This window comes from Pelophylax lessonae, assembly GCF_965119305.1.
Source record: "Pelophylax lessonae genome assembly, chromosome: 1".
In the NCBI taxonomy this organism is placed as follows: Eukaryota; Metazoa; Chordata; class Amphibia; order Anura; family Ranidae; genus Pelophylax; species Pelophylax lessonae.
Window position 1 is genome coordinate 102,898,124 of NC_138768.1, and position 15,083 is coordinate 102,913,206.

Sequence of the window (15,083 nt, forward strand, 5' to 3'; positions counted from 1 at the left end):
CTGTGGCCTTGCTGTATTCTCAGATAGAAGTCCTCAGCATTGTGAATAGTTCAAGTACGGAGTACCCCACTCTTCCCTTCTCCCATCCCCATATAAAATAAAATGACAAAAACAACAACCCCTAGACTGATCATTGACTGAGCTGGAAAGTAAAGTGTTCAAATTCTGCATGCAGTTGCTATCGGTAACCCAGGGGGACCTAAAAGGTGAAAAATCCAGCAGCTCTCAAGGGGGCAGTGCTATATAGGTATTTGGAGGGGGGGGGGCTGCACCTAAAAGGTTTTTTACTTTAATGCAGACAATGCATTAATGTAAAAAACCTTCAGCCTTTACAACCACTTTAAAAGGCATAACGTGGTAACCCACTGGAGTTCTTCAGATTTTTTTTTTCTTTGCCATGTTCATGGATTATCCCCTGGACTAATAAGTTACAGTAAAATACAACGTTTGTCTCCCAGACCAAAGGTAAACATTTTGTGCTTGGCAAGGCGCGGGTGCGTGAAACATGTTGCCATAGTGAGAGGATCAATTTGAATCGGCTTGCCCTCCACGCTCCTCAGGCTGATGTCCGGTTTTCTGGCGCGGTGATTGATATCCCCACCGGTCACCCTGTTTACATCTGTTTCCTCAGTGCTTTCCGCAGACCCGGAACGCTGCCTTCATCCCTCCCTTCAGCTCTTATCCATCTACCGATCTGTCTCTTCAGTGACTTCTAGAGTTTCCCCTGTCCGGAGCTTCATCCCAGTCACTGCCGTTTCACCAGCATCCGTGGTCATCTCCCTCTGTGTGACAAGGAAGCAGACGCAGCCCCAGTGAGCAGCAAGGTTTTCCATCCAGGCGGCCAATATAAGGTTTTTATCTGTTGTTTTATCCCTGTTTATATTGGCAAAGAAAGACTGGATTTTTTATGATAATCATCGTGGGGCTTCTTGCGGTCATTGCACCATTTATCAGTGATCATTGACCATTGGGCTTTCTTCACTGACAGGCCTGATTCTAAGGCGCTCTTCTGTTTGTGTGTTATTGACTAAGTGACTCTCCTTCCCGTGGAGGTTTTTACGAGCAGCTAAGACATTCAAGGGGGCCTTGAGGGTCCAAAAAATGTTTAGGCCTTAGAGGCACTTTAATGGTATGAACATGAAAACTTAGGATGATGTCATTTGGTACCAATGATATTCATATATAAATATCAAAGACAATGGATGAAGTCACGTAAAGCATAATACTCACGTATTGTCCCTCGTGATTTCAAAACTCTATAGCAGCAGTAAAGTGTTAAAAGGCCCATCAAAAAGATTAGAACAACTCCAGAAGTGAATCCAGCCTGAAATATAGGGAAAAAAGATAATTTTTGACTTATCAATAAAATCTGTTACTTGGAGTATAGTACAAGGACACAGGATCCTTAGCCTTTAAGCATGGGTTATATACAGCTAACTTCAAGTGACTGAAGAATAACAGAATACAAAGCTACAGGGCAAAACACAGGAAATAACTAGCAGAAGCCACCCGGGAAGCACAAAGAGTGAATTCAATTAACTAAAGGAGGCTGTAAGAATAAATCATATACAGTACTTTGCAAAAGTTTTAGGCAGGTGTAAAACAAAAGGCTGTAAATTAAAGCGGTAGTATACTCTGCTTTTTTACTTTTACCTACAGGTAAGCCTATAATAAGGAAGTGTACAAACCCAAATAAAATCAAAATTTGGTGTGACTACCCTTTGCCTTCAAAACAGCATCAATTCCTCTAGGTACACTTGCACACAGTTTTTGAAGGGACTCGGAAGGTAGGTTGTTCCAAACATCCTGGGAGAACCAACCCCAGATCTTCTGTGGATGTAGGCTGCCTCAAATACTTTTGCTTCTTCCTGTAATCCCAGACCGACTCCATGATGATGAGATCAGGGTTCTTTTGGGATCCAAGCCCTCACTTCCAGGGCTCTTTGTTCTTTACACTGAAGATAGTACTTAATGACATTGGCTGCATGTTTGGGGTTGTTGCTGCAAAATAAATTTGGGGCCAATCAAATGCCTCCCTGATGGTATGGCAGGACAGATAAATATCTGTATTTCTTCGAATTGGCAACACCATTGATGATTGAACCAAATCTCCCACACCATTTGCAGAAATGCAGCCCCAAACTTGCTGGGAACCTCCGCAATGCTTTACTGTTGCCTGTAGACACTCATTGTACCACTCTCCAGCCCTTCGCGAACAAACAAACTTTTGCTACAGCTAAATAATTCAAATGTTGACTTATCAGTTCAGAGTACCTGCTGCCATTTTTCTGCACCCCAGTTCCTATGTTTTTCTTCAGGTGACATGGAAACAAGGCTAAGCGACTCAACTATGCAATAAAAACATAGGAACCTGTCCAGTGTGTTGTTAAACCTGGATGACAGAAGATCCATGTCTGGCTTCCCTCAATTCCCCAAATTCAAATAGAAACCCTGAACCATTCCTCATTCCGAGCTGGGGCGATGACCCACACCTTACAAGAGTATCTGCTAATTAGAAGAAAGAAGATCCGCCATCTTTGCAGGGAGAGAGGCAAATTTGAAAGCATGAAGTGGGGAGGAAGCAGAGTCTGAAACTCCAGTTTGTAGCCGAAGTAAGTAAAACTATAGACCGACAAACGTCCCCCTACTTTGACAAGTGGAGTGTCCCTATCACTGAGAAATGGGCCTGGAAAATTGTTAATGAATCTAATGGCAACGAAAACATTTCTGTTTGTTAAACTGCTTCCCAGTCGAGAAATATCATAACTAGTGTTATATGCATATATTTGTTAAAGATAATCCGGATCATCAACTGAAAATGGAGATATTGACTTGGTATTCAAATGAATGGTTGTTCCAAATTTGTCAAGCCACATTTGGATAAAAACTTGATAAATATCTACAGGTGTAAAGCCAGCTTTAGACTTGGAACTGGAAGCCCGAGAAAGACAAAAGGCACTTCTAGCCTGCGAAGTAGAAGATCTACTTGTGGAAGGGAGGAGAGTACTGTCCCCCATTGTGATCTCCCAGCTCACAAACTCTGTAGCTGCGGAGAGGAAAGGATGAAGATTTCTATGCGAGGCTATAGGTTTCTGAACCAAGTTAGGCATCCAATGAATGCAGTAGGCGGCTGCTGGTGCTGGCCTATAGAAGAGGATCCAAAGAAAGAAAAGTGGCGCTTGTGCAGTAAATCAGCTAAAATGGCTGCACAGGTGCAGATACACCAGGCTTTTGCCAAACCACCAGAAAGATTGGTGCCAAATTTAAATAGACAGCAGCCCTTCTACTCCATAGTTGCGACACATCATTTAAGTGTCAGCCCGTATTCCTACACTAGAAAAAAATCGGATGCTAGCTGGGAGTGGAAGGGGTTTTATTGAAGATGTTCCTGCAGCTTTCTTCTTTTACCAGTGTCCAATTATCTGAAAGTGGCTGCATATAATACATGGTTATGAGTAATTATCCTGTGTCCTGTACTATAAGACTAGGAAACAAGTTTTAGGACAGTGTGATTCTGAAATATAAGCCAGTTTCTGTGCCCTGCTCTACACATTTACAGCCACAGGCCAAACATTTTCATATCATATGTTTTGCAGTTCTTTTGGCCTGGGTTTAAACTACTCCATATACGATTAGAACTTCTTGCTGCCTTTAATACAGTTGACCACCTACTACCCTTAAAAAAAAAAAATTCTACCTTGCCCTCCAAGACTCTGATCTTTCCTGGGTCTCTTCCTGCCTATTTGACTGCTTGCCGACCATATAACTTGCATATACTGCGGCAAGATGGCTCAGCTGGGCAGGATAACGCACCTAGTACATGATCTTGCACTTCTTGGTCTGGGACGCGCATGCCACCACTGGCCTGCTGCTGCTGTGATTATACATAGTGGGAGCTGATTATACTGGTACTGCGGACTCGATGTCTGCCGGCACCTGCCGATCATTCACCACAGAGGCAGAACAGCAATCTCCCTTTGTTAATAAGGCAGTATGCCGTTCTGTCAATAGAGAAGGCATGGATCCTGTGTTCCTGCAAAACAGGAACATGGATCAATGCCTTTACCTAGTAAAAGTAGTAAAAATAATCTCTTTTACATATAGCTTAAATGATTGAAAAAACTATACATTTCTTTTAACCACTTGGATCATAAGTGCCATTTTAATATGGTACTGAGATTCAACATCTCCTACGGGTCCTAGCCTGGTTCGGCATTATAACCACCTGTTGTCAGTGACAGCTTGGGTCCAGTACTAAGCCAAGGAAATTAAACAACCACTCCATAGAAGCACTCTATAGCAGGGACTGTAAATACAATGCTTCTAACCTTGTATAGCATGTGAAGTGACAGACTGTAGGGTACAGACAGCTCTGTCTTGCTTGGCACTGAAGCAATATATTACTGTGGTGGTTCATTGCTGGCTGATTGCCATAGATTTTAATAGATGCGAGGGGAGGTTACATTGGTCAAGTCTTTATGGAACCCCCAATAAATAAAATTAAAAAAAAAGGATTTTTGTTTTACTGTAAAAATAACTTTTCTTGATCATTTTTTTCATTTGCATTAGGGGCTCAGGGTAAAATTAATTTTGAGACACTGAGTTATGTTGCTGTAGGCTGGACACTGGAAAACAAAGCTGTAAGCCAGCAGGGTATAACCCCACTCACCTCCATCATGCTCTAATTTTGTGGGAAAACCAAATGAAAGGGTGAATAGAAAGCCAGTTGGTGAACTGAATTGGCATGATACTGAATGAAGCACTCTCTCATTTAAAAGGTACACGAATGGGTCCTTGAGTCTAAGCGCTTGAATGATAAGCAAAAAAACCCACATAAAGATAGTGGAAAAGGAAGCAGGCTGTCCCTGCTGGACCTTCAGGAATGACAAAAAAAAGGAGTCAGTCAAACTAAAGGAAGCTGCAGCTGAAAGATAGAATTGAACAGTACATACCACATCCAGGCAATGGAGGTATATGTCAAATAAAGGAAAAAAAAAACAACTTAAGAAGAAAAGAGGCCTGAGGCCTTAAGGCAAGCTTGGCTCTTTGTAGCACAAGAAAGGATTCTACATAGGTTAAGGCTGCCAACTTAGAAACTCTCCTCGCAGAGGTGATGGCAATGGGGAAGGCAACATCGAGTGGTGCTTGTACATTCATTGTCGAAGGCAAAGAAGTCAACGCCCCAACCAGATATTAGCCAGAGGATCAGGAATACACTTGTCCCTTTTTAGCAGGGACAATACCTCTTAATCACTGAGTAGCTGTCTAAATAGCTGAAACAAAGGATTACAGGCAGAGCAGAATACACATACCATACAGCCTTCTCTTCTGGCAGGCACACTGCCGAGGGAGTCTTCAGAGACATGATTCTATGGTTGTATCAAGGCCCTGAATCTGTAAAGCACTCTGCAACTAACTCACTCAGTACACCAAGAGTGCCACAGCAAATCCGAGCAGTCTGCAAGTCAAAATATAGATTACCCAAAGTCATCCTTGTGGGGTTCCAGGTTCAGCCTCCATGACTAAGATTAGCCAATCCAGAAAGCTGCAAAACCAGCTCTACATCAACTGGAGAATTTTGATGGAAGAAAAGGGAATCTTGATAAAATGAATAAAAAAAAAAATGGATTTGTTTTTCTGAGGAGAGAAGTTGCTTGTTCTCCTTGGGCACTATAAAAAAAAAACCTGGGGCATTGATACCTGGCCATATTAAAGCTTTGTTTGCCAGCGTCCAATCTCTCTTAGGCAGCAGCATAAACCAGTGGCTCCAATTTATTTTTACCCTGTGTCCATTAAAGTACAATTAAGAAAAAAAGGTTTTTCAAAAATAAATGTATATATACAGTACAGTACTTCCTGACTACTGCAAGTATTTGACAGGTCAGATGGATGGAATACCTGTTTCCCCCTCTGCAATGCTGTGGTTCTTCCTACTTGTTTGTATGTCCTGTAGTGACCTAGAAGCTAGCAGTAGAATCCACAGCTTGCAGCAGGGGAGCAGGTATTCCACCCACCTGGAGGAGTGTTATACATGCAGTGGCCATGGACAGTAAAAAATGTCTCATTTTGGGACCTGGACCATCAGAAAAGGAGGTATATTTCCTATTCTTTTACACATAAAGTGACCCTATGCTAACAATTTATAATTAAATTGCTAATATAACCCTAATGCAAAACCAGAAAAACTTTTCTGTTAACAAAAAACAATGCTAATAATAAAGCCCTTTAAAAGCTATAATACTATTTAGAGAGTTAAAAAAAAGGTATGAAATTATTCCTCTGTCCACATGTTATAACTGTTAATGGCTAGCATAGACAAATAATAGGTTTGGTAAATGACTTAAAAGAAGGGCAACCAAAGTAATTCCAGGTGTCTGGCTTTGCAGATCAAATGATATCACAAGTATTGGGACGCCTGCCTTTACAAGCACATTAACTTTAATGGCATTCCAGTCTTAGTCCATAGGTTTCAATATTGAGTTGGCCCACCCTTTGCAGCTATAACAACTTTGAATCTCCTAGGAAGGCTGTCCACAAGGTTTAAGAGTGTGTCAATGGGAATGTTTGAACATTCTTCCAGAAGCCCATTTGTAAGACCAGGCACTGATGTTGGAGAGAAGGCCTGGCTCGCAGTCTTCGCTCCAATTTATCCCAAAGGTGTTCTATCAGGGTCTTGTCAGGATTCTGGCCAGTCAAGTTCCTCCACCTAAAACTCACTCATAAATGCCATCATGGACCTTGCTTTGTGCACTGGTGCGAAGTCATGTTGAAACAGGAAGGGGCCATTTAAAAAAAAAAAAAACATTTTAATGTATTGTCATACCCAGATAAGGAATCTAGTACTGGGGCTTCTCATCATACAGAGCTTTTGTTATTCTAATGGAGGAAGGTTTTTCATGTAAATGTAGGTATGTTTTTTGTTATTACCTGTTTTATGCCCCAGGGAATACTGAGTATTGATGTTCCCATCATGGTATTCCAGATCATAAATCTAAAAAAAAAAAATAATAATAATTATTGCTGAAGTTATAAAGACATTGCCATATAATGCCATTTACAGGGCTATAATATAAAGACTGACAGCAATAATTTTAGATACTTGGAACCTTCTATTTCCTTTCATAGAAGCAGAAGTAAAGCTGGCCATACACATTTTTTTTTTTATTCAAAAGAAAAAAAACAAAAAACAGATTGTATGTATGGAGGAATCCCACTGTGGAGACATTGTATTCCGACAGCGGCATATACTGTAGCTGCTGATCAATGAAAATTTTCCCTTCTGTCGAGAAAGGATGGCCACACAATGATCGAAATCCAGCTTGTCCTTGCTGAACCGGCCTATTTTTAAGCAGTGTATGGCCAGCTAAAGTCAATCAGTAAGGGTTAATAAAAATCATAAGCCCTAAAGTCAAGTGTCCTATTTCAAAAAAAGCCTTCAGTTAGCACCAGGGAGCCCTGCAAATAATTAGAACTTCACAAACAAAACTGTTGAACTGCATGGCCTAAATGCACAGATAATACCATCACTCCTTTTAGTACAGACAAATAGGTTGGGCTGCCTGATACTGGACCTTTTTTTTTTTTTTACAATCATTTTTTAAATGCCAAGTTTACAAACATACATTGTGACAATGCTGGAGTTCTTTTCTGAGTTGTCTCCACCAACTTTCAAAGCACTTCCAAAGGGACTGTAAACGTAAATCTCTTCAGGTGCAGGGATGACATGATCGGGAGCAATCTAAAAAAAATAAAAAACAAAACTTTAAATATAATATACAGCATCACAAAAATCAGGATCCATGCTGATGGGAATTTGTTCCCACCAGAACTCCTCTTCTCCTCGTATAAGTCAATGGGAATGCAAAAGCAGCTTAAATCAGGGTAAAGCAGCTTAGAAGGGGATGATTTCACTTCAGGTGGAGAAGTGTGAATGATCTTGATTACAAGCAGCATGTAACTAAAAAGGAAGCTGAATTTGTCCATCAACACTAACCCCAAGATTAAGAATTGGAGCTCATGCCATATAGAGTTGGTATCCTGGGCTCATAAGCCGCTGTCTGCACCAATACGAGATCCGCATTTTTCCTTATGTTTGTGTGGCTATCCTCTGATCACTTCACTTTTCCTTCAAAAAGCTTACAGGTAGGTCCCACCATGCATATGGGTGCTTGAATCACTTTGGTAAAGCCCAGAGCTGAGTTTTAGACGGTATCTGTTCTTTTATTTAAGAGGACAAGGACCCAAGGCTCATAGAGGACTCCGACCAGCACTAAGCAGACTAACCCAACAATATGCATTAGGAAGGCTGAGCCAGTGTTGTGTACAACAGAAAATACACATTATGAATGTACTTGCGCTTTCCACAGGGCCGAAAACCATAAATGATAAAGCAAAAACCATACATATATATTAAGGGAGATAACCAGGAACCAGTAAAAAAAAAACACAGTTGAAGTTATTTCCAATCAGACATGCTACGTCTGAATGAAATCCCAGACAGTGCCATACTGAAAGAGGATGAGGTGTCACTGCCTAAATCATTTACTTGTTTGAGTACATTTTCCTTCACTTTTTGTCCTGTAGACTCAACAGAAAGTAAGACAGCTTTCCTTTGTGAGGGAAATGCCCTCCCAAACAGCTGTCACAGGAACCAGTGTACCCATTGGATGATTTCCCCTCTTTAGATTCGTACTCACGTTCATTACCAGTGACAATGATAATCATAACAATCAAAGATATGTTCTAAACACCCCCAAACAAGTAAGAAAAAAATATATATTTTTGGGTATACTTTAAACCTCTCTTTGCCTTCGGTCACACAGAACGCGGCTTTGAAACTGTGCGACTTCACTTGAAGCCGCACAATTTCTAAACCACGTCAGTGCGACTTGGAAGACATCTGTGTGACTTCATGTCAAATGTCTATGCAAGTCGCACCCGAACTTGCAAAAAGTAATGCAAGAAATATTTTCAAAATCAGTGCAACTTCGATGAAGTCGGAGTCCCATCATTTTGGCCGTGAAAGGGGGCTTACAGTCCTAAGTTTATCATTAGGTCAATCTGAATGGGAGTAAAAACAACTTCTGACCAATGCTGATAAAATACAATAAGAATTTAGAGCCCAATTTCAAACAAAATATTTTCTTTTAAGCATAGAGGACAAAACTCAGGTTTTTATTGCTGTCCATGTCAATATTGGGGAAAATGTGAATCATTTGCTGTCCCTGACACTAGAAACAGAACAGAGCAGAAAAAGCATCAGCAGGACAGGTGGAAAACAACAGCAATAGAACACGAACAAACATGGCAGAATCACAAACTATATTGCAATATAATTAAACACAAAAACGTACCAAAGAAGGTTCTGAGGGAGGACCCAGCCTTGCATAGTAATGAATACGTTTGTTCATTGCTGAGGCGTGGGATGTAACTCTTGGAGGGTCATCATTGACGCTGGTAATGTAGGAACGGTCAATAAAAAAAGGCCTAGAAAATAAAAGAAATAACTTTTAAATCATTACAAAGTTTTAGCAAATAAAAGAAAGAAAATGTTATTAGTACAGTGGCTAGTGGTTAGCACTTCCGCATGGCTGCACTAGGGTCGTTGGTTCCAATCCCAACCACGGCACTACCTTCCTGGAGTTTGCATGTCCTTCCTGTGCGGGTTTCCTCTGGGTACTCCGGTTTCCTCCCACACTCCAAAGACATGTTGGTAGGTTAATTGGCTCCTGTCCAAATTTGCCCTAGTATGTGTATGTATGAATGTGGATAAGGGACCTTAGACTGTAACCTACTTGAGGGCAGGGACTAATGTGAATGTATGACATACAGTGGGTACGGAAAGTATTCAGACCCCCTTAAATTTTTCACTCTTTGTTATATTGCAGCCATTTGCTAAAATCATTTAAGTTCATTCTTCTTCCTCATGAATGTACACATAGCACCCCATACTGACAGAAAAACACAGAATTGTTGACATTGTTGCAGATTTATTAAAAAAGAAAAACTGAAATATCACATGGTCCTAAGTATTCAGACCCTTTGCTGTGACACTCATATACTCATATACTCAGGTGCTTCCCATTTCTTCTGATCATCCTTGAGATGGTTCTACACCTTCATTTGAGTCCAGCTGTGTTTGATTATACTGATTGGACTTGATTAGGAAAGCCACACACCTGTCTATATAAGACCTTCCAGATCACAATGCATGTCAGAGCAAATGAGAATCATGAGGTCAAAGGAACTGCCTGAAGAGCTCAGAGACAGAATTGTGGCAAGGCACAGATCTGGCCAAGGTTACAAAAAGATTTCTGCTGCACTTAAGGTTCCTAAGAGCACAGTGGCCTCCATAATCCTCAAATGGAAGACGTTTGGGACGACCAGAACCCTTCCTAGAGCTGGCCGTAAGGCCAAACTGAGCTATCGGGGGAGAAGAGCCTTGGTGAGAGAGGTAAAGAAGAAGCCAAAGATCACTGTGGCTGAGCTCCAGAGATGCAGTCAGGAGATGGGAGAAAGTTGTAGAAAGTCAACCATCACTGCAGCCCTCCACCAGTCGGGGCTTTATGGCAGAGTGGCCCGACGGAAGCCTCTCCTCAGTGTAAGACACATGAAAGCCTGCATGGAGTTTGCTAAAAAACACCTGAAGGACTCCAAGATGGTGAGAAATAAGATTCTCTGGTCTGATGAGACCAAAATAGAACTTTTTGGCCTTAATTCTAAGCGGTATGTGTGGAGAAAACCAGGCACTGCTCATCACCTGTCCAATACAGTCCCAACAGTGAAGCATGGTGGTGGCAGCATCATGCTGTGGGGGTGTTTTTCAGCTGCAGGGACAGGACGACTGGTTGCAATTGAGGGAAAGATGAATGCGGCCAAGTGCAGGGATATCCTGGACAAAAACCTTCTCCAGAGTGCTCTGGACCTCAGACTGGGCCGAAGGTTTACCTTCCAACAAGACAATGACCCTAAGCACACAGCTAAAATAATGAAGGAGTGGCTTCACAACAACGCCGTGACTGTTGAATGGACCAGCAAGAGCCCTGACTTAAACCCAATTGAGCATCTCTGGAGAGACCTAAAAATGGCTGTCCACCAACGTTTACCATCCAACCTGACAGAACTGGAGAGGATCTGAAAGGAGGAATGGCAGAGGATCCCCAAATCCAGGTGTGAAAGACTTGTTGCATCTTTCCCAAAAAGACTCCTGGTTGTATTAGATCAAAAGGGGGCTTCTACTAAATACTGAGCAAAGGGTCTGAATACTTAGGACCATGTGATATTTCAGTTTTTCTTTTTTAATAAATCTGCAACAATGTCAACAATTCTGTGTTTTTCTGTCAGTATGGGGTGCTATGTGTACATTCATGAGGAAGAAGAATGAACTTAAATAATTTCAGCAAATGGCTGCAATATAACAAAGAGTGAAAAATTTAAGGGGGTCTGAATACTTTCCGTACCCACTGTATATGTAAAGCGCTGCATAAAACTGTCGGCGCTATATAAGGAACTGTAATACATACAATTTTATATCAGACCCCAATATTTGTACACTTTAAAAATATGTGCACAAAAGGATGGGCTCTGCAGTATGAATCGCTGAAATTCTTGGTTTCAAAGAGCGGCACAACAAAAGACACAGCGCCCAAAAGCGAAGGCCATGAAGCTTCCTGAAAAGGTTGCCATTGGCCATACTGTTGCTGCACTGAGGGGAGAACATGTAACCAGCAACAGGAGACCTGCAGTCAACAGGCAAGCCATAGGTATAACTCAGTATAGTCCAGCAGAATGTCATTCCAGGGCAATTTTAAACAGGAGCTAATTAACCTACCAACATGTCTTTGGAGTGTAGTAGAAAATCAGACTACCCGGAGGAAGCCCATTCAGGTACAGAGAGAACATACAAACGCCATACAAATAGCGTCTTGAACTAAAATCCTGTTCTGAAAAGGCAGAAGAACTAGCCTTGCCCTTCATACAGCCCTTTTCTGGCAAACTAGCTCTCAGAAAAAAGGGGATTGGCAAATCACAACCATTATAGACACCCCCTAAAAATCTACATAATATGCAAACTTGGTGCAGAAAGGTGGCTCTGAAAATATTAAAGTGGAACTTCACTCTCTCAACCAACATTGACTATTTTAATATTTATGCTGCTTGCATTTAGTTTTTATTTGTCAAATGTCATCATTGAATATACAACCAAATGGCAAGTATATTCCCATTATACTTCTCAGGAGTCCTCAGGTGCGGTTTTCTTAGCCAAGCACACCCTCCTGGCTGCATGCCTGAGCTCAGGCCAGACACATTCCAGGAAGTAAATGCTACATGAATCATCTGCCCTTACACTGCTAGGGTGTGTTTTGTTTTTAAAGTGATTTCTCAGCAAAATAAAGCATGGAGACATGGATGGATGGCTGCATTTGCTTTAAATATTAAAAATAATTGAAATTGTTTTTTTGGGTTTGTAGTGTATAATTGTAGTGTAGTTCCAACTAAACACACATGGAAAGTTGTAACCACACTGGGTTGATTTCCATTCATGTCTATATAACTCACAGTGTCTCATGACACTATGATCTAGTACATGGTAGAGATCAGTCAGAGACCATATTTGTGGGTATAGAGAAGTTTACACCCCACTGGAGCGGGAGTGGCAAAACTAGGGAGGCATCCAAAATTGAGACTTAATAGATTTTTTTGCTCAAAAGCAATACCTATTATGAATTAAACATTGATTGGGATGTTAATGCATTTTTAGATAATGGTTGAATATTTCAATTTTTGTTTTCTGTTTGCTTTAATGATTGTTTTGCACCTAGCTACATGGTCACCTCAATGTATGCGGCAGTTTTTTATATATTCTTTTTAATTTATGGGTTAGTTTGATCAAGCCCAAATTTCTAACAGGAACTGAAATTATTCCTGGTGTGGCCTCATGGCCTGTGTCTTTCCTGGTATGGGAATGAGGTTGGATAGCACTGGAGAGGAGTTTAATTTCAATACTTTTGCTGTTGGGAGTGAGGCTTAGTTGCTGACTATGCCCGTAATGGTAAAATTTTTAAAGAGAGGCTTGGAAAACGTCGCCTGACATTGAGGTTCAAAATGAGGCTTGGTTGTTGCTAATGGGTAGTTAAGCAATGATGTGACACGGGGCCCATCCCCCGGAAGAAGTCCTATAGTGATGAAACACGTAGGGAAAGCAGCTTGGTCACGTCACTGCATCACCTGGAAGTGGAAGCAGACGCCAACTTCCCTGTCTGGGATTATTCACTGTGCATGAATCTTTCATAAATTGTGAGAAGCACTGGTTTTTAATAAAGGAAATGTCAAAGGGTTTTACACTAGCTAGTGTCTTTTTATCCATATGCATTACACCTTTTGGAGTCGGTGGTGTCTATCTTGAGATGTATGCTGAGACATTGTTCCTGTGATTGGTTGGAATCGGCTGGAGCATTTTTTTTTTTTTTTTTTTAAGCCCGTAGCGTGTGAAACACACTCAAAAGACTCCACCCGGTGCATAAAAAAGTGCACACACACAAAGTGAGAACACAAAAAAACACAGGGTGTGCGAAAACGTATGGTCTTCCCTCCGAAGAGGTAGGACCCGAAAACTCGATCCCCCGGGGCGCAAGACTCCTGACAGGGATTTAAGGTACTTGTGGTCAGTCGGCCGAAACCAAACTGACCCCGTTCTTCAGGGGGACTGCCGAAACAGCCCACCCCAAGTACTAAGTGGAGCTACCCCGAAGGGAGACCCCATGAGAGAAGGCGAACTAAGCCAAGATGCCATATCCACCCCCTCCCAAGACTCAAGGCTGGGCCCGAGGACCCACACCCTCCAGTCGTGCAAATAAAGAAAACAAAGGTGATAGTGCAGGTGACGGACTCCAAAGGAAAGGACAAACAAACAAAGAGGTGGGGAAGGGGAAGTGGGGAAAGTGCAATGGTGCCATGTGAGGAACCAAGGCAGGCCTTCCAGCCGGAATAAAAAATTCCTCTGGTGCAAGCCAAAAGGCCTGTCCCAAGAGGCAGGTGTGAAAAAGGTGTGCAGTGACCAAGGTGCCGAAAAAACTCACAGCGAGCTGCCCCTCACCAGTGAGAAATTAAGGCACCCCTGGGCTGCCACCCCATTTTTTCTCTTTAAAGCCCGTAGCGTGTGAAACACACTCAAAAGACTTCACGGTTCCATAAAAAAGTGCACACACACAAACGTGAGGAACACAAAAAGTGCACAGGGTGTGCGAACACAAATGGTCTTCCCTCCGAAGAGGTAGGACCCGAACCTCGATCCCCCGGGGCGCAAGACTCCTGACAGGGATTTAAGGTACTCATGGTCTGTCTGGTCGAAACCAGACCGACCCCATTCTTCAGGGGGACTGCCGAAACAGCCCCCACCGAGTACTAAGTGGGGCTCCCCCGAAGGGAGACCCCATGAGAGAGGGCGAACTAAGCCAAAAGGCCATATCCACCCCCTCCCAAGACTCAAGGCAGGGCCCGAGGACCCACACCCTACAAGTCGTGCAGTGAAAAAAGGTGATAGAAAGTGACAAACTACAAAGAAAAAGCACACACAAACAAAAAGGTGGGGAAGGGGAAGTGGAGAGGTGAATTAGTGCCCTTGTGAAAATACAAGGGCAGGCCTTCCGGCCGGAATAAAAATTCCTCTGGTCGAAGCCAAAAGGCCTTGCCCAAGAGGCAGGTGCTTAAAAAAGTGTGTAGGTGCAGTGACCATGGTGCCGAAAAACTCAAGGCGAGCTGCCCCTCACCAGTGAGAATTAAGGCACCCCTGGGCTGCCACCCCAGGGGCACATACACTACGAGCTTTTTCTATCTCAGCCCCCGGCCAGACCGAGTGTAGCCTATCCCCACCAGCAGACATCAGAACCTGGACAGCTTAGAGAGAGCTTACCTACCACTGGGGACAGGCCCTTTGCAAGGCCAGATCAAAACCCAGGAGAGAAAGCCCTCCCCTCGCCATCCTGTTCCTCAGCCCATTACATCCAGGAGCAGTTCCACCGGCCACCCAGTCAGACCGGCTTTCCTGCCCCCTTCAAACTGGTTAGGACAGTTCAACCCATTCG

The 15,083-nt window shown here is 42.5% G+C and overlaps 1 protein-coding gene across 1 annotated transcript in view; it reads right to left on the reverse strand.

Annotated features, from left to right (window-relative positions):
• The window catches only part of SLC38A9 (solute carrier family 38 member 9), a 312,137-nt gene that overhangs the window by 63,890 nt on the left and 233,164 nt on the right, over nucleotides 1-15,083 (reverse strand). Inside the window, exons 2-5 of the mRNA XM_082255219.1 lie at nucleotides 9,354-9,486; nucleotides 7,623-7,738; nucleotides 6,928-6,991; nucleotides 1,231-1,324 (exon numbers count right to left, since the gene is read on the reverse strand). Of these exons, the coding sequence (XP_082111345.1) occupies nucleotides 1,231-1,324; nucleotides 6,928-6,991; nucleotides 7,623-7,738; nucleotides 9,354-9,486 (407 nt within the window). The remainder of the gene's footprint in view (nucleotides 1-1,230; nucleotides 1,325-6,927; nucleotides 6,992-7,622; nucleotides 7,739-9,353; nucleotides 9,487-15,083) is intronic.